The sequence below is a fragment of the Cebidichthys violaceus genome, unplaced genomic scaffold, assembly GCF_023349555.1.
Source record: "Cebidichthys violaceus isolate CVI_PGR_0920_01 unplaced genomic scaffold, fCebVio1.0.p SCAF_44, whole genome shotgun sequence".
Lineage (NCBI taxonomy): Eukaryota > Metazoa > Chordata > Actinopteri > Perciformes > Stichaeidae > Cebidichthys > Cebidichthys violaceus.
The window spans coordinates 232,451-259,483 of NW_027176639.1; the positions used below are offsets into that span (position 1 = coordinate 232,451).

The 27,033-nt window shown below is 43.9% G+C and overlaps 1 protein-coding gene across 1 annotated transcript; it reads right to left on the reverse strand.

The window, feature by feature from the left end:
* LOC137886441 (neuronal acetylcholine receptor subunit alpha-7-like) lies at nt 1–26,297 on the reverse strand. The gene is made up of 10 exons (XM_068728888.1): nt 25,436–26,297; nt 18,172–18,311; nt 12,717–12,761; nt 10,020–10,129; nt 6,997–7,076; nt 6,376–6,543; nt 3,793–3,987; nt 3,137–3,223; nt 2,711–2,820; nt 1–2,548 (listed from the first exon to the last, which is right to left on the reverse strand). The coding sequence occupies exons 1-10, from the start codon at nt 25,503–25,505 to the stop codon at nt 1,955–1,957; spliced, it is 1,599 nt and encodes a 532-aa protein (XP_068584989.1). The 5' UTR covers nt 25,506–26,297; the 3' UTR covers nt 1–1,954.
* Between the last annotated feature and the right edge of the window lie 736 nt (nt 26,298–27,033).

Genomic DNA, 27,033 nt, shown 5'->3' on the forward strand with positions numbered 1-27,033 from the left:
GTTTGCAAAAAAAGATGAGTCCAAAGAGAATGTATTATTCAGTTAATTGTTGCATGTCAGCCATTCAAATGCCAGTCATCATCACGGTTCTCCTTTATTCTTCTCCAAATAGTCGTGTACAGTGGGGGCATGAAGGTACATCTTTTAAAGGAACAGTGAAGAGCAGAGCGGCACAGACACTCCAGTTGACCGAAACACAACACCGGTGGTAAAACAGAAGCGACGGCATTCAGAGAGTAAACGGACACAAGCTCATTTTACTTCTCAATATCAGCTGTTTGAGCCAGTTCAACACAGCTTTCATTCGTCTTTTACCTCTTCTCATATTTTCAGTACAGTCCCATCTTTCTTCACTTAACACACTTTGAACAGGATCAGTGCCACTAACGCTAAATGTGCTAAACAGACGTCAACATGAGCAACGACAGAAACGGGTCAGGGTGTAAAGCATCTCCACGTTAGTCCAAGTCACATAGAAGACATAGAAGACATTACGTCTCCTCCGGGATCAAGGGTTTCCATTATTCCTCAATCTGTTACGTGACATTCTTACAGCGACCAGCGACCCTCTTACCACACGTGTTCCATGAACTTTATAACAGGCAGGATGACAAACCCAGCACGGGTTTCATCAACTCATCCTTCAGTGACACCTGCAGCACTACAGTGACAAGCTCCTCCTCTGACCCACTACAAGAAACTTTATCATTACAACAATGGTGCATCTCAAAGAAAAACTCACCGGATTTGAAGTGTTTAAACCACATAAATATCTGGCAACAAATTTTAAAGACATGTAGAGATGATTGAATCCTGATTACATTTAAAAAAAAACTGGATAAAATACACAGAGTACTGCTAGATATGACGTGTACACTCCAGGCAAAACTGGCCTCCCCTTCTCCTCCCGTCTGTCCGTCCTCGCACTGAGGATCAGAGAGACACGAGTTACTCTCAAGAGAGACACGGATCTGGTCCATGAAGCCGGTAATCCTCGTTGCATGTTACCGGAGATTAAAGACGTTGTGTTTGAGTATTAGAGAGTAAAAACACAAGGCGCTCGACGCTACGGAGGATTAGTGCCGAACGCATCTCCGCCGGGGCGACGCCCCTTCACCACTCCTTTAGAAGTCCATCAGAAGAACGAACATCGTCACGGTGATCTCCTTTCTCCGCTGTAGCTTTTGCTCTAAATTTTGAGACTAAGTCAGATGAACACTGACTGACACGCAAAGCAGGAACACATCTTGAATTAATGTGAGTGATTTACAAACAGAGTGTTTCATAAACTAACTAAATATTGTTTAGTACAAAGGATGGCTTCTACTGGCAATATTAAAAATAATCTGTTCACATTGAAGGATAGACAACCCGGGTGTAATAGTGAGGACGACTCAAAACAATCTCTATTTCCATCTCCTCAAATGAGGTTTATTGACGTTTTTTCTTTGTTATATATGAGAGTAAAGTGAATATCTGTGAGTTCTGAACCTGGGATCTGACTATCTTCTGACACTTTACATAAAAAACAAGTTTATGTATCATAAAGATGACCGTTGAGGTGTACAGTGCTGTGAGTTAGTAGCTCTCAGTAAGTTCACTAAACCTCATACAGAAGATTTGATCTCTGTAAGATGTAGATGTATTTACAAAACACAACAAATAAAGAGTATTACTAGAATACAGGCCTGAAAAAGCTGCACCTAAAACTGTGACTGTGGAAGACATTAAGACATTTGTAGATGTGAGGCGTTAACCTATTGTGAGTGGACAGACTTGATGAGGTACAGCAGGGATGAAGATGAAACTGATCACTAACTACTACATGTGGCACACAGTGTGTAAGGTGAGGAGCAAAGGTTTCTTTGTACCGTGACTTTAAAATAACTGAAACTTGTGTGGCACAGTTTTTACTTAATATACTTAATGTTCTTCTTCCGCTCAGAGGTCGGCCTCATGTGAAGTCTTTGGACACGGCCTCGATGAAATTGGGAGCCGACATGAGGATGGTGAAGGTGCAGACGATGGAGAAGAGCGAGAAAGCCACGAGGCACAGCCGATCCACCACCGCCGCCGCAAACTTCCACTCGCCGCAGATCGCCTCTCCCTCGTCGTGATCCCGAAAGCGCCTGGCAATGTACCGCACTTCCTCCAGGATCCGCGAGATCTCCGGAACCTGCTCCAGCAGCAACGTCCGCGTCTGTTCTGAGTGGACGTCGTGCGGGGAGGAGATGTTGAGGTGATCGCCGCCGCCGCCGCCGCCGCACATCACCACTCCTGAATCGGTGCTCGGCGGGAACCCGCGGTTGTCTGTGCCCATCGAGTGGTAGCCGAAGTACAGGTTGGTGTTCCCGTTGGTCGTGGTCGACTGGGCGGCCGCCTGCCCGGGTATGGTGCTCATCGCAATGCTGCTGGAGCTGGTGTGGTGCGGAGGAGGAGGAGGATGGTGGGAGTACTTGTAGCTGGAACTCACAGCCGTCTTATTTTCCTCTCCGGGTTTCTTCATGCGGAGAAACCAAGCGCACCAGTTCAGTAGGATGACTCGGACCTGGATGAAGGGGTGAGGTGGAAGTAAAGGAGGGAAGTAAAGGAGAGATCGGTGAGTCCTAGACCAAAGTGTGAGTATGAACCTTTACCCTGCAAACGTACTGCCAGTGTGACATCTGTAAGGTATACAATAATAACATAATAGAAGTTATTGTTAACCTACCCATTTGGGCATTTTCCCTCCATGGGGGTCATGGTGGTGGAACTGCAGTACCAGGACTGTTACCACCACAGACAAGCCCACAATCATCATGGTGCTAGCGAAGTACTGAGCTGGACGGGAGAAGAGCACACGAGTGTGACCCAACCATTAATACACATGAATACGGTGTATCAGTGTCAGTTTCTTCTGCTAAGTCATTCAGCTGTTTTAAAATCTGTTTTTAACGCACAGCTCTCCCCCCCCCCCCCCGATTCTACATCTTCCAATTCACCGAAACTGGTTAAAGTTGACCGTCACCCCGTTCCCAGTCTGTGTGTAAGATAAGGGTTCACCGGCTTCCTGCTACCAAACAGACGAGTTCTCCACTCCCGACGACACACACTCTTGTGAGTAAAGTAAGAAAGTCACAACGGGCTGTAATCGTACCAATCAGAGGAACGGAGTCTGAAGTGGCGGGCATGATCTCTGCCACCAGCAGCATGAACACCGTCAGAGACAGCAGCACCGTGATGCCTGCAGGAAGACAGAAGAGCAGACGGAACAGAGGAGACCTTCTTTCATCGCCGTCTCCTTTTCCCTCTTAAATTGGCGACTTGAGAGTTCTTCAAATGAATGTGGCTTCAAAATGTGTGAAAGCAGCTGTGGATGTATTTTGGAATATTCGCTGTTCTACTCTCGAGGGACTGCTAGTTTATATATATATTTACTCGGACCCCGTCTCATTGTGAGACGAGCTGACATTTTCAGCTCCAGGTGAATAGCGTCGCTGTGTTTACGACGGAGCGTTTATTTATCTGCCGATTGCGTAAAATCCAAACTCAAAGGCAAATTCACAGCCAACATGTCAGCATTATAGCAGAGCGATGACAAATAAACGGGTTAGCAGGAAGAGCGTCAGCACATGGGTGGGCTGAGATCAGCAATGCAGCGGAGAGAAATACTCTTTTGTTATGCATGTATGATGACAATCATGACTCATTGTCCCTCTGTGTTAGTGTGAGAGAATGTGTGTGTGTGTGTGTGTGTGTGTGTGTGTGTGTGTGTGTGTGTGTGTGTGTGTGTGTGTGTGTCCTGTACCCTACCGAGGGATATCTTCTCTCCAGAGTCGGCGGGGAGCAGGAAGACCAGCAGGGCCAGACCAGAGATGAGCACGCAGGGGATGAGCAGGTTGAGGCCGTAGTAAAGCGTCCTGCGGCGCATCGTGACCGTGAACGTCACGTCGGGATACGGCTCCTTGCAGCAGTCGTAGTACAGCTCGTTACGTTTAGCCGGCACACCTGGGGGGGGGGGGGTCAAAATGAAACTCCCATGTCCTTTTTATTTTATAGTGCCAGTTTCTCCACAATCACTCAAAGATGCCACTAGAAGCTGAGAATGTAGAACGATTATGATTTTACCATTAATGTATTGTTTTTGTGCACTCCTGCCTAAATCACGACCGTACATCATACAATGATATAATCTTTTATATAAAGTAATAATCCTCCGAGCACAGTGTCACCTTTTAGTACGGCAACATATTTTAGCCGGTCTACACTCACTATAAAGCACAGCTTACTGCGGTTGGTCGTTTGTTTTGTAGTCGAGTGTTTTGAATCGGAAGTAACGTGTTTTCTGCAGCACATTTCATTTCCTTACGGCAGCTACCTGTTGGAGAGCAGACTCTGAGTTCTGAGTCTGTACACCGACCATCGCTTCATTTACGTGTAGTTCAACGACACGTCAACGGAGTCTGGTGGACTTTACGGCCCAACATCAGCAACAGTTCCTGCTCTACGGCAAGGCCCTGTATTTATACAGCGCATGTCGTTAAAAGACTACTCCACCCGTTCAGCACTGCGCTCCTATAACGACGTTGTTGGATTTACGACGGACAGTTTTAAAAAAAAATGTGTCAGAATCAATGCAGCAGAACCAGAGGCATCCTCTTTTTTTATATTCCATGCATGCTTCTTCCTCGTCAAACCTGGTGTCCACATTACCCACAATGCAATTTGACCACCACCAGTTTAGTTGGAGATTTGTGTGTGTTACGCTAGTGGGGGCTAGCGTAACCGCCGAGCTTCAAGCGGAGCGGGGGTTCTGTCTAATTCTTCAGACCGAACAGACTTTGATGTGAGAGATCTGTGGACTTTTGTTATTCTTTAAACTCAGTATGTGGGACATGGTGAAAGATATTTTGTGTTTACCTGAGGAACGATCAGTATACTAGTCGGTGTACAATCAGTGTCAGACCTAAGTACTTGTACGTGGAATGGATGAGCATAAATTGGGCAGGAGGAACAGTCGACTCCAAAAACAATCCTCAATCATCTATTAATCCATCATGCTCATCCGTCTTGTTGGCATATTCACATTATGCAACTAATCTGCCTTGTCCATGAGATTAACAGAACAAAACAATGTCACCTTGGTCCAGGCAAGTCAAATAAATCCCAAAACGTGTGTGTGTGCATTTAGGCTTATGAGAGCCAAGAAGATAGAATAGTATGCATGACATTGATTTGATAAACACAATTATTTCAAAGTGGACTACAGGTAGTGTTAGCTTTTCTCCTTGATTAAAATTGTGTGTGTGTGTGTGTGTGTGTGTGTGTGTGTGTGTGTGTGTGTGTGTGTGTGTGTGTGTGTGTGTGTGTGTGTGAGAGTGTGAGAGTGTGAGTGTGTGTGGGGGCATTGGGATGGGAATGTTCTGAGGCACCAGGACAGTGTGTGTTCTTGGCCAGCTTGCAGGCTGACTGTGCCTGAATTAAATGAACCATTCCTGGGCCAGCTGTCACCACACACGCCCATACCCACTGCCCTCCATTCCCCCAGCCAGCTGGGTACACTCACTTTGTGTGTGTGTGTGTGTGTGTGTGTGTGTGTGTGTGTGTGTGTGTGTGTGTGTGTGTGTGTGTATTCTGTTGGTCTCTGATTAACACCTAAACTTGAGCTCAAGATGATGCGAGTTCTACGTTTCCACATGGAGAGAAAAAAAACCGAGCGAAACAGGACATGAGAGGAGAAGAAAGCGATACAAAGAGAAGGAACTGTTGTTATCAACAGAGACGAACAAACTGAGAGGTAGTGTGGACGGAGTCAGAGAAACTCAAACAATAATAATAATAACAACAAGGTAACGGACAAAAACGGCAGAAATTGAGCTGCAGGAAATATAGGAAAATCCTGGTTTTGTAAAGATTTAATGTTCAAGGAATAGTTTCAAACTGTTTAACTTAATAAAAGCGTATTTGCTCTCTTGCAGAAATATATCAATACCACTCTGTCCGTCAGGAGACAGTCAGCTGAGATGAGCATAAAGACTGGAAACAGGAGGCAGAAAGCTAACCTGGCTCTGTGAGGTAACAGAATCCTCTCAGCAGAACGTCTAATGTTGCTGCTTAACACTTGATGTCTTGTTTGTGTAATTTGTGCAGAAAACAAGGTGTAAAAACAACAGGTTGTGTTGCCAGACTCTGTTCAGAGCAGTCACCTCCTGGATTGTAGGAGGTGACTGTGATAACAAACGATACACATGGGGACCACTGAACAGGTCTGTAGCATTTGATACGGATTTGAAAAGTGTCTGTTGTAGCAGCAGCAGCACAGCTCCAGTGTGTCTTTACATTTGTTATGCACCCGGATGTGTCTTAGTGTGTGCCTGTCTATTTTCGTCTTCTCACCAACAAGGTCCCATTCCCCGTTGGGTATGTAGGTGGAGATGTCCACGTCCATCATCTGGAGGTCCAGCAGCCAGCCGTTGTGTGTCCAGGAGCCAAACTTCAGGTCGCACTTCTGCACATCGAACGGGAACCAGCGCACGTCAATGTAGCAGGTGCTCTTCAGGATGCCTTGAGAGAGGCACGGGGGGGGGGGGTCACTGTCTGCACTTTGCTCAGTTCAAATCTAACCAATGCGTCGCAAAGCAATACATCAAACATACATCAGACGAGAACAAAGAGGTAAAGATGTCGAGACAGGATACAGCGAGGTGCAATAAAGCAAACGTTTAAAAGCGTTACGCTTCAGAGCTAGACACGAGTTCAGAGTCGTTGCTGAGTTGACCAGTATTTGGTTGCTCTCTTGAAAGTGATGAAGTTGGCACCAGCTGCCAAGTGATCGGGTAGCGAGCTGCGGGCCGTCTAAACTGTCTGAGCAGAAGATGTTCTGCAGAACGGGGCCTTACAGTTACCGCTTGAAGCTGCTCTGTTCTGTCATCGCCTGATGTATTCGCAGAAACAACATTTCACATTTAAACACAAGCTTTACATCATGGAAAAACAAGAAATAAATCAATATCTCACCTGGTGGGATGTACTGGCAGGATCCTGAAGCATTCACCAGCACGTTTGTATGGAACGTAGCATCAAACCTCTCGTCGGCACTGCAGGGAGAGAAAGCACCAAAACAAGGTAAACGGGAAGACTTCTACGAAAAAGGACGAGGAAGAGGAGTAAACGGGCCGGAGGTTCTGAAGCTAAGAACCCGAAGCCAAGACAATAAACTGCAAGTAAGATGAAGGTGACGGAGAGAGGTAGAGACACGGGGGATTAGTGTCGATCCAGACACACAATTTGACTTATTAACTTGAACAAACATGGTTGTTTGCCACGTCCTTCAAACGGAGAGGGATTATGTACTCAAAACCCAGAGTACAGTCATAACCACACAATTATACATTTCCCAGAGAAGAACAAAAACACCGCTGGAATAACACAGATTGTCCATATTTGCCTTGACTCCTCATGGCCGTTGTTAGTTTTATTCTGAAGGCCTAACACTCGCTCTCCTAAGACTCTCCCAAACATGGGATTTCCTGATCCTGCAAGCACTCGCTTTCACCTGGAGGACAATCCCACAGCAACGGGCTCCTGCCGCACCTGTGGCACAGCTGCATCGGGCATCGCTCCGTGTGACCCTGTCAGGTCCGTTCACAGACGCGCTTCCAAGGCCTTCAAGTCCATCACAAATGATAGACATGCCTCCAAATTTCCCCACCCAGAGTTGACGTTCCACGTCCACAGAGCCGGTGTTTTTTTTTAGACAGGATGCCGCCCCTCACCCGACGCATGACGACGGAGCACCAGACCGTTACACCTGACTTTACAAGAAGTAGGCTAGCATGGTACATGTGCAAGTCCCTCTCCCTCACTTTTCACGTGAACAACCAAAAGCAACACTATGAATGGTTTCACAGTGTTCAATATCACCAGGCAAAAATTATTATTACGTTTTCCTGGTGTTCTTTTAAAAGTGCTCTCACAGTTCTTTGTTCCATTTAAAATGTTCTGTTTTTCTTTGTCCCTGCTGAAGTCTGGCCTAATTTACGGATGGCGATCAGTACATTTTAATCTTATCTCATAGTTTTAATCTCTCTTCCTTGCTCGCTTCATTAAAACAGAAATTAATGACTGTAATCATGATTTATAATGCATGCATAAGGAACGTCAGCTTCAATCTGGGTCTGTGTCAGGACGATGTTGTCGTTATCGTTAGCGATCGCTGATCCCCGCTGTAAGCTGCTTAATGCTCCGCAACATCCCCCGTTAGACAGCCAAACCTTTCCGTCATGCATACGCTTACATGCGCACACACACACACACACACACACACACACACACACACACACACACACACAAAGGAATCCTCAATCACCTTGAAGGTACAGCTGAAAAGCCAACGCCATCAATCATCGCGCTGTCGTTCCCTCTTTATTCTTTGAGTGTGTGTGTGTGTGTGTGTGTACGCCTGTCATTCTAAGGAGTCATGAAATGCATCTATGCAATAAAAACATCTGACTCGCCTGTTAAATACCCTCTCCTGGAGCGTGACGGTTTAATAATGTTCAACAATCACAGGACCTCTCTCTCCTGGTGCCTTTTACAGATGCGACACTATAAAAACAGCTGTTTGACTCACATCTGCAAAACAAAGAGCACTTTGGTTTTTCTCTCAAGTGGTATTCCCGTACACATTGATATAATTAATGTTTACTAAGGGAGGTTCTCATTCAAGTAAGAATGGCTTCCATCACTTTATTGACTGTGTGAAACTGTATACAATGCAATAACATCATTTTCTTCCCATTTACTGCATTGTATTTAATGCATTTGTTGCAGAATAAAAACTGGGATGTTCTAGAGCAACTGTCGTTCAAGGTAAGCATCTTTTATTCTACTTCATTTCTATTGTCCATTTGGACACTGCGTTCCATAACTACACTCTTTCTATAGTTTTGTATGTATATATATATATGTATATGTACCAAGACAAAGTCAGGTGATTCCAGTGGATGTACCACACAGCGGTGCGTTGTTTTTGTTGTTGTTATTTTCCAGTAAGTCGCAGCTGTTTGATAAGAAGGTAAATGTTCTGGATGCCATTTGTTTAGCATGTAGGTCGCCGTCTGTGAATAACGCCAGCAGGTGGCTTGTCTTTGAGGACAGAATTGGACATATTATTGGATAGTAATAAAGGTACATTACAGAAGTCTCTGTTGACATGTCCAGCCACTTGGCACAGTGTGCTCAGTAGTCTAATTCCCAAAGCCCATCGCAGGCAACAGATGCAAAGCCCCATGGGAGTTATGGTTTACGTCCTCGGGGGGGAATTGGCTCAATCAGCTCTCTGAACGAGGCGTTAACAAAGAGTGACGTTTTATCTGGGGAACGGGCTTCAGGCAATCTGGAGTATCCGTCGATGTAATATAGAAAACTAATTCATAAATAGAGGAAGAAGAGAGAAAGAGAGAACAGGAAACATGTCAAAATCAGGAGTATGCAAAGTTGGCTCATGTATGAGATTTTTAAAGGGCTTTAATTTTGAAATGCTACATCAGAATGTCCTGGTTCTCTCTGAGTGACACCTTGAGGTGGTCTACTATCAAGCTGAGGTGAAAATATATCATAACTATGCACCATTTCCTCTAAAATCTAATCTGAAAATAGACAAATTGTCTCATGAATGTGATTTGAAGTTAGCTCATGCATGCGATCTTGAAGGGCTTTAATTTTGAAATGCTACATCAGAATGTCCTGGTTCTCTCTTGAGTGACACCTTGAGGTGGTCTGCTATCAACCCGAAGTATGTAACTATGCACCGTTTCCTCTAAACGTGTTACCTGTGCTTAACACATTTTGTAAATCTATGTGAAACGTACTGCGAGGGCTGCTTCGTCGAAATCTTGCCACTCTGAATTATTAAAACCATAATATGTAACTACATTTTGGGCTTTAAAGCTGCGTGGCAAGTTTGTCTATGTGCGTCGGCGCTCGGGGCCCTAATGAGGTGAGACTATGCAGGCCGTGTGTGAGAGAGCACACCCTACCTGTTGTAGAGGAGGATATCCGGGACCCATACCAGATTAGAAGGGAAGCGCAGATTCTGAACCCCGGGGTAGCTCTCTTGATTCCACGAAAGGTAAACGTCTGTCCAATACTGAAACAACAGAAAGAGTGTGAATGAGTGAGACGGTAAGGTGAGGACATTGTCACCGGGACAAAACGCACGACAGTGAAAGATACGTGAGCAAAGGACGGAACAGTTGAGAAACAAACAGATTCAAGACTCTTGTTTTTGGTCTGTATCCCAGACAGGAGGGCCAAGTTGTTCTATATTATTCAAAGCGATGCACACGGCTCTGACGGCAACATGCGTCCCACAGCTTAAACAGTGTTGACACATCCTTTGTGTCAACACAGGCCTGTGTCTGAGGCCTGGCAGTGAAGTCTTGCCGAGCCAAGTGAGTGTGTGTTGCCTGCTGGCCTCTTTTCACGACTTTCAATCCATGTTAAGATGATGTGTGAGATGTGGAATGGTATACATATTAGCTCGTGTTTTTGCATGTAAGCACATTCATACATTCATACGTGTTTGTTACTGTCGTTTCTGTGTGTGTGTGTGTGTGTGTGTGTGTGTGTGTGTGTGTGTGTGTGTGTGGCAAATGTATAAAAGTCATATAGATGGAGTCACTCAGATGGAGCAAACACAGTGCCATCGCTAATGTCACATCTGTTTGTACCAACAAACGTGTGTATGTCTTTTATGCATGCACGGTCGTATGCGTATGGATAGTGTGTAACGTGTATTTTTTGTGTTTGCATGAATGTGCTCTTGGGAATCGTTAATGCGCGCATGTTTCCGTGCACATGCGCCTCTGTCCATATAAGCGACTGTACGATCGGCAGAAGTCCTTTACAGACGGTGTCTGACTTGAACAATGTCAGGGAGGTGTCGTCCATCTGAAGCGGGCCTGCCGGCGTACGCCTCCGCTCGCCCGGCTAATGACTTAATCGCTACACTTGTCGTCCGTTTGGTGCCGCAGAGCCTTCCTTTCATATTGTTGTTGTTGGCCAACGGGGCAACTTACGGCTCACTGACGTCGCAGTCTTTCAGGAATAGACAAGGAGGACACCAGGCGACGTAAGGTAGCGGCTTTCTAAGAATAGGGTTGGAGTTGCATAACCGACATTGAAGAAAGCGTCGCTAATGTGAAACAACTGGGTTCTCGTGTAGAGAGTGGCGCAATTCATTGTCTGCGTGCAAGATTTAGGATGCAAATATATGCACTGTAGTTATAACTCTTCCAAGACAAGTAATGTACAGAATATATGAGCAGATAATTAAATATAGGACTGATTTCCTTGTATTATTTGTAATGACCTTCTGTGCATCTTTTTTTTAGTGTGCATATCATATCCTCCCAACACATCTGCTGCCACTAAAAAGTTAGTTTCTGAGAGAGATATTTCAACAATTACATATTTTTCCATAAATACTGTCCTGGTCACTCTAAATAAAGTACAGCTCTCACTATGACAAGTTGTTTAAAGGGACTATTTCTTTGTTTTAAAGTAGTTCCGGTGAATACTGTTGATCTGTAGATTATTAAGACTCACAGCGGCAACACGGCTCCTGGAAAGATAAACTACTGATATCTGAGATCAATATATTAAAATCTGGGTAAAACTGTTTTTTTTTTTTTGATAATTTGGGTTAACTGACCCTTTTCAAATGTCGCTCTTACAACAGCCATAAGAGCCGGCTATAGAGGAGAAGAGAAAAGCAACACCCAGTTCTTCTACAACTTAAGCTCATTACAATTCCCACAGAACACATAAAAGCCTGAATAAACCTGTAATCTTAAAATCCATCCGGGATGAAGGTGAAGTGAACCTGACCCTTCTCTGCCCGTCTGTGAGCTTCTTAATGTACTCCTCAAGTCTCCTTCAAAAAATCTGCTGCATCTGCAAAGCCCCCTTCAGCCCACCACACCAAAGTGGATGCTCGCGTTAACGAGGTGGCTTCATGAATAATACAGTCATTCATAACTTGCAAGCCAGTCAGCAACCAACTCGCACTGAATGAGTGTAGGCTGTGACATCCTTAAAGGGCTAGTGTGACTGGGGGGCTGCTGTGATAATGAGGCTGTTGTACCTACCTGACTGACCTGACATTGTAATGCATATTTCCTGTACCTTTAACTTCATGTCACCTTTTTCCAGTTGTGCTGTTTCCAACATGATGCTGTTAAGGTTTGACAACTTAATGGCGTATTCACAAAAGTATTGTGCTGCTAAACCTGCGCAAGTAAGAAAAACAAAAAACAAAACATAATAAAAGCAATACTTTGCATTAAATAGTTTGGAAGGTTGTGCCTTTCTAAAAGCAAAATGTGTCAACACATCAACTGGTGAGGACATACTGACCTCCTAGGACATGGAGCCTCTTTTAAGCTCTTTTAGTATTCTTGATATGGCCATAAAGTGCATAGGCTTATTAAAACATACATGTTTGTGTTGGTCACAGAAAACAGCTTCACATTCAAAACAAAAAGGATTTTGGTTGCAGCTCAAGTGTGGCTCGATGCCTTCAGATGCAGTTAGACGTGAACACTGTTTGAAAATGAATGAATAAACCGGCAGACGCCCGAAGGACACAAACATCGCACTTTTCCAAAAAATAAAACAAAATGACAATTAACAACACAGCGATTACACAAAAGGTGCTTGAAGAGGAGACCTACCAGCTGCAGCCAGGCGTTTGTGATCATCACCTGGTTTTTTTCATCCTGCAGGGGGAAAAAGGAGAGGAGAGATAGATAAGGAGAATAATCAGCATGGAGGAGACGCTGCTGTGGACAGATAAGTGAGGGGAGTTATTCAAAAAAGTTAAATAAAAACTACATGTCTGGTAAACATGAGGTGAGATTATGATAAGTCAAACGGCAGCTCGATAGACTCTCTGAATGACAATGATGCACTCATGCGACACTCTCGTGACGTAAGGTAGAAGAAGTCGTGTTTTGCCATTTTAAACAATTCATAGATTATAAGGAAAGGGAAAAAAAAAATAGGACAAACAGCAATTTGCACAGGGAATAGATGTTGAGCAGAAAGGGTGCTGCTGTTCAACAAAGAGACGCGTTTACAGCCATTTCTGTCTACGGCGTGAAAACAAATAAAAATAAACTCTTCAAAGTTCCAGCTGCATTTCATGGATCCACGGGTCAAAGTTCTTGGTCAAATGGCCAGAGAGAAAACAAAGGTGAGAATCAAGAGAGAGAGAGAATCAGAACAGATAGAGGCTGAGAAGAAGAGCCACAAAGAAGAAGAGCAAAGACGTTCCGTGTGAGGTTGGACTTCTTTAGACTCCGTTTAGCTCAACCCTACACGACAGCGAGGAGTTTTACTCCATGTTGCACACGGTTACGCCGCGTGTCTGACGGATTACCTCCCTCTTACCTCTTACCTCTGGAAAAAAAAAATGCGGAAACTGCTCAACAGCATATTCTATCGTCTGTTTCTTCATGGATTATTCATTTTTCATTTTTTTTTGTACAATCACTTAAGGGATTTATCTCGTCATCCTCTACTCATGATAGATAGAATCACACTGCAAGTTCAACTCTATGGAAACTTTTCCTTTATTGTGACTGTAGTAAAAATCTTCTATTTCTTTCTATTTGTCATCCCTGATCTCATGTGTAACGTTCTTTCTTTGCACACAGTTTCATACAGTTGTTGCTGCTTTTCGTCCCTCTTGGGACACAATCTTAAGAGGTGAAACCTGAAAAATGAAACTTGTTTTGCGAGACAGACGCAGCTTAAAGTAGTTGAATCGCTAGTTTCATAATCCTTTACTGAGGAGCAACTCCCTCAGGTTTCTCTCCATCCTCCTCAGAAACATTTTGTTTGGACAGTGATGCAACAGAAAACATGAACATGTATACACTATACACTCAGGTTTGGAACAACTGCTGTTATGAATATAAATATTGTTTTTTCCAATTGACAAAGTCTACATCAGGAGGAGGTTAGCGGTGGATGGACGAGTCAAACAAGCACCAGGAGACCAAAAGTCAACGCGTTGAGTTATTTTAAGCTATGTATGTAAATATGTTAGTACGTAACAAACGCACACATGTTGACACAAACCATGATCTTATCCTAAACCTACCCGAGTGGTTCGTTTACCAACATTAACCACCTTCTTTAGAACTGCAACCGTCTGACAGCGTCAAATAGAACGATGACTCATGTCATTTTGGGAGTTATTGGCGTTCAACCCATTCTGTGGTTTGGTTATGAGGACGTGTTGCTTACAGTATATGATTCCATAATTATTCTAAAAAGGTGGTTAAACTCTGTGTCAATGACAAGCAAAGCAAACATCGCCGCTTTTTCCTTCTTGTTTAGTGAAAACCGATTTTCACACAATCGCCACTCCCCCCTCTCATCCCCGCCTCCCCCCCTAACTCCCTCCACGCTCCAATCTTATCTCCCCCTGTAGTTTCTGATCTGTCCCTCTTTTTAAACAGCCTCCTTTCTCCGCTGCTGAAAGAGAACAGCCTCCCATTGTGTGCTTCACAAAGCTCCTTGTTCTGCTCTGCTGGTGTGTGTGTGTGTGTGTGTGTGTGTGTGTGTGGTGCGATCAAGCTTGCAATCATGGAGATTCGGCTTTGGTTTCAAGGTTGCTGTGTTTTCCTTCCATTTGGTGCCGGACTTCTCTTTTGTTGTGATTTTGGATACTTTTGATCCTGGGCCTGGCTTTAGTCATTTTAACTGCTATGCTATTTACAACTACCCTATGAAGCATCACAACAACAGCTGCAGGTGGAGGAGGTGTGAATTAGCTCATGGTATCCTAGGTAGCCCTGGTTAGCCCTTACCTTCTACGTTGACATACATCACTTCAACCCACAGTCAACATTTTATTACGATCCCAAAATTGTGACACACAGAAAAATAACAACACACAATAATAATACCCTGGGTTTGATCGTCAGTGTGACGGTACCATAACGTTGGCGCGCTTGTTGGAGCTCATGCGAGTCCTCAAGGAAACCTGTTGGTCAGTACTCACTGTTCCTCTGCTACTCAGAGAGCGGTAGACAACAGACTTGGCAAACCCTGTGTCCAGCAGGAGGCGCTGTGATGTCTCAATTCAAATTTTGAAAGTTTGAAAATTTGAAAATTTGAAAGTTTGAAAGTTTGAAAGTTGGTTTTCTATCTTTTTGTTGTTTTCTGGAAGATATTGTGTGTGTGTGTGTGTGTGTGTGTGTGTGTGTGTGTGTGTGTGTGTGTGTGTATGTGTATGTGTGTGTGTGTGTGTGTGTGTCAGTGTGAGAAAGAGAGAGACTTTGCAGCCTGTTTTGCACTTGGAACTGGGTTGGTGTGTTGGTGTGTTGGTTGAGTTCCTGGATGACAGTTTGTGTAACCGTTTACCAGAGGGAACCCAAATCCACTCAGGGCATCTAAAATGAAACTCACCAAAACAATTGTCAGAAGCTCAGGCTGTTCTGGGTCAATAGGATTCAAATCTATTCAAGAATTTGATTGAAAAAGTGTCACAACTGTTGCAAATTTGCATCGCTGTATAAATAGTTTTAATGCAAAAATATTGGCCGGTGAGTATTTTGTATTTTCGTGTTGTTTATTCCTGGTGTGTAAAGAATTGTAAAGCATTTTGGATAAAAACACTCTATAATTGCAGCTATTTAATTATATGTATTTCCTGTGAGTGTGATACTTTTACATTACATCATAAGCTTATCAATACTGACGTACTAATGCGTAAGTATCATGTCAGCGTTATAATTGACTAAAGTGTCAGTCACTGAAGCTTGGCATCGTTGTGAGCTACATAAGGCGCATGGTGGCCCTTCCCATCCTGGATGGTGACCAGTCCTCCTCCGTCAGTCTGCCTGTCATTATTCATGGCGATGAACTCCGTCTGCGGCATCAACCTGCCCCACTTCCCTGGTTAGAGAGTCACCCAGGAGCAGATGGAGGAATCAAAGGCCCACATTACACACACACAGACACACAACCACGGGAACCAGCTTTACATTATTTACAAACTGCCCAGTAAGCTTATCATTTATGTAGCAAATTTTTGCGAACAATGTAGTTAACAACCATATATAAGTAGCAAACACACTCAATCACATGCCAGCCTTAGTCAACAACATACAGCAGATTCAATAAATGTTTTTTTCCTTTGGTTTCTGCACATTTATGGCTAACGTACGCGATTCGTCCGTCATAATTCAAGCACAACTTTTCCATCAACAGCAATCGAATAACATAAACTTATAAAAAAGCACTAAAGACTCTTGTCACTTTGTTTTGGAGGAGCGCCATGTGTTCTCTCTAGAGAGCGCCTCTCCTCTTGACTCTCCGTCTCCCGTCTGTCGTTTGCGAGCTCTAAGAATACATTAAAATGTTGTTTCATATGGATGCTGCAGGGGTCTCGCCCATATTAATAATAGAATGGGGAATTTTATATGACAGCCCAGCGTATATATATATATATATATATATATATATATATATATATATATATATATATATATATATATATATATATATATATATATATGGCTCTTACCACCATGTAGTTATCATATGAAGACGTACACGTCTTGTGACAGGGCCGGCTCAGGGATGTGACGTGAGTGTCGGCTTGGGGGTTTTTTTTGGATGAGTGCTCCGCTTGTGTGGCGGAGCTTACAGGCAAGAGGGTGTGTGTGTGTGTGTGTGTGTGTGTGTGTGTGTGTGTGTGTGTGTGTGTGTGTGTGTGTGTGTGTGTGTGTGGGTTGGAGAGAGGTAAGGTGCACGAGACGGGGAACAGGAGGAAACACGCAGCGAAGCGCAGGCGCGAACAAAGAACCAACAAAACACAACATGAGATGTGAATGTGACAGAATCCAGAGAAGTGTCGGTTTATGAGCCTCTGCGTTTGACATGAAGCGACAGAGAAAGAGAGGATTGTGGCCACGTTGAGCTATAAATTGGGTTTCTGGGTATTTCTGTGACGTTATCAACAGAATTATGAAGTTGACATTTGAGAAAATCAATTGATCGCTCGCAGCAGAAGTCAGTATTTTGTCGGCTTGTTTTCATCGGCGTCCGAAATTCGCAGATGATGAAACGGCTGCGAAAAAACCTGCACTGTGAAATACAAAAAGTTTTGTAACGGGTGTGATTAGGCTTACAGAGATTCATGGTGATTTATTTGCTCAAAATGTGTGTGTTTGGTCTGAAAAAACTTGCGTAGGAGAACATTGATATCACTCTCATATACGTACGATAAATATAAGAATATTCAGAACTACAGAATGTAGTTTGTGTGGATTTTATGATCAACTGTATCAAACGCTTTTGAGAGGTGAATGAAGAAATAGATTTTTTTTTTAAATTTTATCAAGGGAGAACACAATGTCATCAACGACTGACGCTGCAACTGTTATTGTGCCGTGACCTGTTAAGCGGAGTTATGCGCCTGACTTTTTCCTCTGCTGCGTTATTTGCTCAAATTTGAGTGCTGAACCATTTCTACAGTTCCGTGTTCATTCGACTCAAATAACCGACCGTAACAGTGATGGTCAGTGACGCTGCCGGGTGACAAGCGGAGACTCCAGGGAGTCATTGCGCCACCAGGCCAAGATGTAGTCCAGCTTCTTCAGTCTTTCTGCTACGCTCGGCTGCTGCTATAGCCTTATGATGAACAGACAGATATGGAAGTGGTGTTGATCTTCTCATCTGTCTCTCAGCAGGAAGGAAAAAGGAGTCTGAATGAATCTGAACTAGGAGACACATTGTTGTGATCAGAATGGGGGGGGGGGGGGGGGGGGGGGAGCTCAAAGCGGGAGGAAGAGTAAGGAGCAAGAGCATATCTCACCGCTGAGATGAAATTGTCTTCGTTGAATGAAAGAACGGACTGAGGGCCTGCGGTGCCACGAAATGAAAGATGGGTCGAGGGGAGAAACAAAGAAGTGGCTCGTTCAAAGACGAATAGTCCCGGTTGGTTGGCTGCTGCAAGTGCTGCAAAAACAGTTTTAACTTGAGAGGAAGGAGTGTGTGTGTAGCGAGCACAAAGTGTGTGCATCGGCACGCACCACAGTCCCTGTGGATGAATCGGATGGAACACCTTTAATAACGCAAACGAAAACCAGCCGTGCCAAAACACGCACTCACCACGTCGATGATTTGTAGCAGCGTGAGGCCGAGTTCCACAACGATGGGCGCCGAGTCATTTTGGACGGGTCTTTCCAGACGATTGTAGTTGACCATCAGGTCGCGGTACAGCTTCCTTTGGTACACGCCACCGTGGCAACCTGGAGCAGAAAAATAGGACCGAATATGAAAGGGTGAGAAGGGTGAAAGAGAGGAGAGGAAGGAGGTTTAAAAAGAAAAAAGGGTTTTACAGGAGGAGAGGAGAGAAGGAAACGAATAATAGATAGTGGAATTACAGGAGTGAAAGAGAAGAGTAACAGGTGCGAGGGGAGAAAATGGAAGAATGTCATGGTAAGTATAAAATAAGACATTTGGAGCAGCGGTGGAAGGAAGTAACACATTTAAGTTCTACTGTTTACGTCTTTAACAGACACTCAATCAGCCCAGCAGTTTAAAAACAACACTTAAGATATACTCCCACTATTTCCAACATTGTTCATGCGGCTCCAAATCCCCCAAGAAATCCGGATTATGTCACGATATGCTGGACGTAATGAGCTCATCATCAACTCGGTGAACTTTAGCTGTGCTTTCTTTTTGTCTCCATTAGACCACATCAGGAGGTTTACGCTGAACAACCAAGTGTCCATCTTGAACAGGAAGGAGTATTACAGCGCAGAAAAAACCCAGTCAGTCGTGAAGGTAGCGTTGCTTCTCTTTCACCTAAAGCTTCTGTTAAATTTGAGTTAGAGCAGCACGTTTTGATTAAATATTAACTCGCTATCGCGATTCTGACTTCCCACAATTAAATGAACACGATCGACGTTTGAAATGCGTGCGGCGTGCGAAACTCTGCTGCGGATCAAGTCGAGCGCTTCTTAAACAGCCAGGGGGAGGCGATCAATATGTTTCAGCTTCACTGTTGGAGAGCTGCAGCGCAGCAGCCTGTGAAAACATCTACTGGATGTTTGCAGCTGCAGTCCAGACTAGAGGAGTAATATTCTGTATATTACTGATTTTATTTCAACAAAAAATGAACTGAATTCAGGTGACAGAGAACCTTATTTTAAGTCTCGATTTGATGCAACGATTTCTACATGAGCAGCAATGTTACTCTGTTTATTTAAACGTTAAAGTGTAAAGAAATCATTTTGTCCCTAAAATCAATGGATAGTCGTGATCTTAACAGAAGTGACATAAGTTTCTGCTCCGCCTTTGATGTGGTAACGCTTTATTTTAAGACCCATTAACGTTCATAAAGCAATAAACGTTTGATGAATGGTTATTAAGCCACTTTAATGTAGTTGTAATCAGACGTAAGTGTTTATTAATGTGTTCATCAAAAACCACAAGTCTCCCTTATGTGGACTCGGTGTGAAAACAGATAGCGAGTGACAATATAGTAAAACACAGGCTGTAATAATAATAATACATGTCTTCATGGGGGAACTTATAATTGTTAAAAGCACTGTACATTATTAAACACTTAAACCAGCCTTGCATCTGCTTAAATTGTATTATTATTATTAAATGTTCTATACTACTTTAAAATGCGAAATAGACACGACTCGATAATTTGAAGGATGTCATAATCACACACACACAAAAAAAAAAAAATGTTTTTAAGTTTCTCATCTTCACCCAATTAAACTTGGGAGAAACAGCTTATTGTCTCAAGTCCAGGTTGCCACCATTTACCAAACTCCCAGACTCCCCCCATCCTTCGGCGTCTCGTCTCAGCAGCGACGGAAAAGGTCTCGGATATTGGAACACATTCCAGCAATTACCGAGTGACAGGCGAGACGCGCGTTCACCGACGGCGACTGAGTGGATGATTAATTAGCTAACGAGGCGAACGTAAACAGAGACGGCTCTCTGGGTGTTTGTGTTTCAGAGGGTTTGTGGCGAGTGTCAGATTGGGGAAACCCCCTAAATCTCGTCTGGGTAATGGATGCAGAGGAAGAAGAAGAAGAAGAGGAAGAAGGCAATTGTCATCAGTTATTATCTTGTCTGTCAGAAATCAAGTGCTGGATCTCTCAAAGCTTTCTCCAGCTGCATGAAAACAAACACGCATTTTGTCATCAGTTTGATTGGTTGAGTGTTTTCAGTGGTTATCGCCGCCGTCATAAACACGACTGTCACTCGAGGTCGGTGTCTTCTCCTTGTGCTTGATGGTTTAGCTCCCACTTATATTGCTGACTTGCTGCCCCCCCCCCCTATGAACCGCAGATCCTCAGGCTCCTATTGTTAATATGTTTTCCTACAGGAAGATGGACAACGTGTCCTCAGCCTCCGTGGACAGACAGAGCTACACACAGGTACAGTAGACTGCACTAGATGCTTACATACAGCATGTCGTTATTATTCCAGTTTGTCCCCAGGCAGTGTGTCTGTGTTATTAGACTGGGCTTTGGTTTGCATCTGGGCTGTATGTTTATCCCTGGAGTGTCCCATATGTGATGCGTCACGTCACTAGTTCACTAGTTACGTAACGTCTCTCTTACTTACAACTTTTGTCCTCCTTCTTTTTAATATGCGCAGTATCTTTGTATTTACTCAGGAGTATTAAGGTTATAATAGCATCTGCTACATACGTTTTAGTATCGCTTAGCATCCCATGAAAGCTTTGCTTTTGCTGACCTCCCGTTCTTTGACTTTTCGCTTCGCTGCAGTGACGTAGGAGTGTACTTCAGGGTGTGTCACTGCACCGTGACATCACCGCTGGGTGTGGTTACAGGTGCAGAAGAGCAGAGGTGGAACGGACTTGAAACCTACAACCAGAGGAGGCAGTAAAAACGCTGCTTTTCTGCCTGGCGTTGAGTCATAAACATTAGTTTCAGCTAGTTTGAATTATTCTTTAATGTCAGCAGGTACTGGACATGTTTCATGCTGTCCAGAGACAGTTATGGGAATATCTGGGAAGACGGCAGAAACAGCTGATTAGTCGTGTGGGTTAAATGTTCACGACGTCAGAATTTATTCGCCAAAGGTATTTCTATAATTCAAGTTGTGCATCAACGCTTTTTAAACAAAGGCAAAAAACCCCACCTCAAGCGAGCTTAAAAAACATGTTTGCACAATTTAGGAATATCTTGGAATTTTCCCTCACAGCTTTTCCAATGCGATATATATTCATATATGAATGGAAACACAGCTATTGACAGATGAGCACCTTGTTGTTGAGAGGAGCCAAACGAACACACTCTGCCTCGTTCATGTGAAACATTCCATGCTGTTGCACAGTGTTGTGTGTGTTTAGATGTGGAGGGATGAGGACAGATAGCTCAACATCAGTTTACTACCTCGGCGTACTTAACTTGTCTGACAGCGTGAACCGTCACGATGAAGGAGGTCACCGGGGTTTTAAAAAGGAAGACCAGATTACTGTCTCATTGTGTTGTGTAGCCCTGAGGGCAACTACCGCAGCGTGGAGAACGTGAACGGGGAAAAGTCACTCTTTGTGCCCTCTTCCTCTCCTGCTTCCACACCTCCTCTCCTTTGATCTCCTCCTTTCATGGATCAATCATTTAACAACATTCTCCACTGCTACTCACCCACAATTTATGGATTCTCACATTTTATAAATGTACAAATTGTTCCATGATTGTTAAGCTCTTATGGAGAGTGTCATTGATATTTATCTCTTTAGGAAGAGGCTTAAATGGGTTGTGGTTGTCAAGAGCATCTATGTAAGCATGGCTGTGCTGCAAATCAACATAATGCTCACAGAACCATAACAAAACTATAAAATGAATACAATGCACTGTTTTGGTTCAGAGAGGGAACCGATTGGTCGAATGCAGGGCTGCAACTAACTTTTTTTTCCATTATTGATTAATATTAAAAAAAAAAACGAATTTCATAATTTAGTCTATAAAACCGTCAGACAACAGTGAAAAATGTTCATTCTGGTGACAGAGAGCCACCATACCCGAAGGTATTCCTTGTGGGTGAAAGAAAGAAGCAGAAACATCACAAGGAACAATGTAACCATCAAAAGGTCGTCATTTTTTTCTTGAAAAGTCACTGAAATGGTTAATTGAATATACAAAATAGTAACTAATTGTTAGCTCTACTGCAATGCAGAAGGAAAAAAAAAAAAGAACAAAGTGGTATTTTCCCGTCACAGTCGGCAACACACTTCAAAGCCGCCGAGTTTCATAACTGAGTAATGGATTGAATGTTAAATGAAGAAATGATATATCGTGAAGCAGAAGAGATACACTTCTGTCCGGCTCATTGTGACTCTCCCATTCTCCCATTCACGTCAAGTGAAACGCATTAATGGATGAATTCAAGCATCCACCCAGCGCTAACTGATTTGCTCCATGATCCAGAACCTCAATGGACATACTGAACCAATACAGACGGAGCCCTGAAGTGGCCTGGAGGCATCAGTCTCATTTCAAATGGCGACCATATCTCTCTCTCTCTCTCTGGCATTCATATTTACATTTCAGAGCCCACCTGGGAGGGCCTCGTTCGATCCACAGTCATTAAACCTCAGTTGTATTGTACGGAAATAAAAAAAAGGGAGTCTTTTATTGCTGCGATGCTGCAGCAGCGGGTAATTCACTTTGTGAGTCGCTCGCTCTTCAAAATCGTTTTTTACTGACTCCTTGTCCTCCACGGTGAGCTCGTTCTTTTCTCTCGTCATAAACGGTGGAACAAATCATTGAGACAAAACCTGCATATCCAGTAGCAATTGACTTCCATACAGGTGGTGGACTTGTGAGAGACAGATTTAAAAAAAAAAATAAGATAATAATCGATATGTAGAGGGTGAGATGTTTTGACTTTTAGTCCCATTGGTCAGGCTCCAAAAACTGTGAGCTACATTTCCAACAGTCCCACCAGAAAGCATCTTTGTAGAAGTCCCACACTGATGCCTTTCAAACTCCACACCTCCAGCTGGCCGCACAGACGTCCGAGGCGTTTCATCGCACCATCAGGGTCATTTTTCTTGGACGCTACATGGAATATTATACAACTGCGCTCGTGTAATAAAAGTTCCAATTCCAAAGTTAAATAAAAAAAAAACTACAGATCCAATCAAAACTCCTGTGTATCTCTTAGTATCCCTGCTCTAGAGCATTAAGTATTATATTAGATAAGAGTACATATGAACTATTTTTGCACCGCTTGCTCCTCTGTAGGTCAGTAGAGAGCAGCTGCAGAGAAATCTTAATTTGTGCGCGTATCATATCGGAGCTTCCGAGGGCCAGAAGGCGACCCATAACAGCATGCTGCTCGCAGCAACGCTAACGTTCTGAGAGAGACGACGGCAGATAAGTGTCAATGTTTCATGTTCCCAAGAGGCAGTTTGGTTTCCAGACTTTAGTCAAGATGATTAACGCATGAAGAACAGTTCTGTATCGACACAATAAATAAAAGATGCAGAATACACAATCAGCCATGAAAACAAGAGACAACCTGCGATCAATGCAACAGGTGACTCAATGATTATATTACAATACTTTTAACATATTGCTGTAGTAGCTTCTGCACATCCACATGTTGGTTTCCGTAGTATTTTCTTTGACAGATGTTTCTTTGGTTTTTCACATTGATGTTGCCGGTGCAATCAATGTGTTCTTCATTTAAACCAGAGAGACCAGGGAGATTAAATATTGATAAACCTCAGGCTGTCTGAACATCGAGGAGACTCGGCCAACTTCGTAATCAAATCGCATTAAAGCAGCTGGTTCACAGATATCTGTAGGAAAATCAATAAACATCCAAAATGTGAGAAGCGAAGAAGAGAGTATAGAACAGAATTAATGAAGTTATTTTCCGCAAGAATAACAAACAAGGTCACTTTGTTCGCTTGTGGAAATATATTTCAATATGTTTCCTCTGACCCAACACACAAATATGATCAAATATAAAACAATGATCCATTTGAATATTTCAGAAACCTTTCAGCAAAGCACATCCAGCAGAAACAGAACAAAATAATCATTCATTTGAAGTTGTGTTTTTTGGTCTCCACCAAAAATACCTGACTCTTAACACCCCCCCCCCCCCCCCCCCCCCAAAAAAAAAAAAGTCAATTAACAGTCATCTAACACTGTCTGAAGGACGACACAAAGGGCCTAAAAGCACATTCAAAGGCTCTTAAATCAATAAGCCAAAACTGTCAACAGGGTAATTAAGGCTATTGTATTCTACAATAATCAGCAGCCATAGAGAAGGACTTGCCTGTGAGTCACCGTGGATGCAGATGAGTCATTCAATTCCATTATGTATTTTCATTTAATACGTGCGCGGTGGTGTAGTGGCTCGAATCCGTCTACAGATTCAGATCACCGTGAGGCTGTGTCCAGGCTACAGTTTGACACTCTGAGAAGCTGATTGGAACAGAGGGGGTGGACACAATACAAACAGCTAACCGTGTGAACGGCAGGAATGTTGTCCTAGAAAATGTCTAGTGAGACACCATATCACTCCTCAGCAAGCAGAGCTTTCACTGCATTGAGGGACACGATAGCTAGAACTCTACTCGGTGCCTCCAGACATGTTCATAGATGTTTACTTATGGTGATTAGGGAACCTATATAGCATCCGATCAAACTGCTCTTGAATCTATTCAAAGCGTCACCATGTTGTCATCTACAACAGCTTTTGTAGCCAATAGACCTTATGACCATGCGGAGCACCTAAGTGTGTCTGGTTTCCTCGTTCTCTACTTTAGTCAGGCAGAAAAAAAAAGTTTAGTATATCACGATTGCTTGAGTCGAACAGGTCTGGACTGTGAACCAGGGATTCAAACATATCACAGAGGTTTAACCTCCTCTGAGGGTCTTCTGGCTCTGATCCAATGTAGTCACGCATTTGACAATCCTCTAGCAGCAGATTACACTGACGGGATGAACGGATCCTCCACCCTCCTTATTCCGGTCCAGATGTTGTCTGACTAATTAAAAAGAGCTCACTGCACGTGCGCGCACTACCACACGCTGCACGCTTGCACATTTAGGAAAACAGAAGTTTATTAAACTGTGGCGATCTTAAGGGATTCCGCAGCACGTATTATAACAGAAATGTAAACATTTGAATATGGAGTAAGATGCATGAAGGGGATTCTTTGAGCTCGCCTTTTAAATTGCCATTCAGAATGAATACTATGACATCTTGTTCTCAAGAAGCATGTCTCATGAAAGGACAATGCATGGACAAACTCCAGAGCATGCCTTTCTTTTGGTCCCTGCATCCTGTGACTGACAGACAGACAGACAGACAGACAGACAGACAGACTGAAGGCAAGGCTCCATCAGTGACCCACCTTTACAGCACAATGTCGCCAACAGGTAAACTCCAATCAATACAGATCCAGTACACTTCCGAGGCTCCATGGCAGCGATGGAGCGGAACTCCCTCTGTAGCCCGCTGGGGATGTCAAACTTGGAGGGAGTGCAGCTCTGTCAGACTGCTGGTTCTCTCTCTCTCTCTCTCTCTCTCTCTCTCTCTCTCTCTCCGTGCTCAGCTGTATTTTATATCAAACATCTCGAGCGTGTCCTTTGCGCGTGTCCCCGTCGCGCAGCCGTGTGCGCGGCGATGATGACGGCCACCTTGTGTCCGCTGGCTGCTTCTGCGCAGTGCCGTCAACCTCCGTCAAGGTTTTGTCCCTTCCAGACATTATCGGGCTCGTCCTCGTCTGCTTTACAGGTAACGACGACTAACAGAGGGACCAACACACGCGCGCAGGGATCCGCAACAGAGGGCGACATGACCCCGCCCCCTTCTAGTTTGGAAAACTTTTTTTCTTACGCATGCAAATGTTTTAATTAAACATCTGTTCAAACCTTGTTGAGCGCATACTCAACTTCATCGTCTCCCTTCCAACCCAGCATATGGATGATCGTCTATAACTGCCTCGTCAGCTCCTCTTATCCTCCTACAGGTGGGAAGGAGTACACTGCTTACTTTGCACTATGCTGTTCCTCCCCTCCTTCTTTTTTTTATTGTCCTCTCCTCTTCTACTGTTTCTCCATTTTCAGTCATAATCTGCACCTTCCCACCCATTCGTTTAACTGTTAACATTACATTTACATCACATTACGGTCATTTAGCAGACGCTTTTATCCAAAGCGACTTACAACATTCAACAAAGGTGTTCAAGAGAACTACTAGTCACCGGAAGTCATAAGTGCATCTCCGTTTTTAAGCAAGCATCTAAGAGCAAAAGTACAAACTAGTGTGAATACAATAAGTGCTGAGTGGAAGGCTCAGGGTAGTGCTTCTTGAAGAGGTGAGTTTTCAACCTGCGACTCCGCTGTCCCCGATATGTTAAGAGTCAGTAAATGGATCTCCAGCCTGCTGATCAGCTGCCCCATCACTACATGTGCATTAATGTCTTTCTCTTGCCATGCCACCTGCTGCATACTGCGCATGGCAGATAAATAGAGTGTTTTCACGTTAAATTTCTTTAGAACACCCTGGAATTTTGAGCCTTGCCGGTACCACCGGCTCCATCAACGTGGCAGCCGTCCAGTGGGGTGAATTCTGGTGCAGGTGGCCAGTTGTTGCAGCAAATTGTCATCTCCGACAAGACAGCCTGAGCTTCAGTGTGGCGCTGTCAGTGGGAAGGGAAACATCTCCAGGGCAGCACATGTGTGTCTGTGCGTCTCATTAGCGTGTATGGAGATGCTTCAAGTGGTCGGTCGGTGTGACGCAGCGATGATCTGCGTCGTGATCCGTCGGCTCGCTCATGTATGCCACACTTGTCGTCTCTGCGTCATCGTCTTAATGCTCTTCTCACTCCTTCTTTTGTCCTCTTAGTCACCCGCAGTGACTCTCCCTTCCACTCCAGTTTTCTCCTTTTCTTTCACCATCTGCCATCTGCCATACCCACTCATTCATTGTTGATCTTCCCGTCTGTCT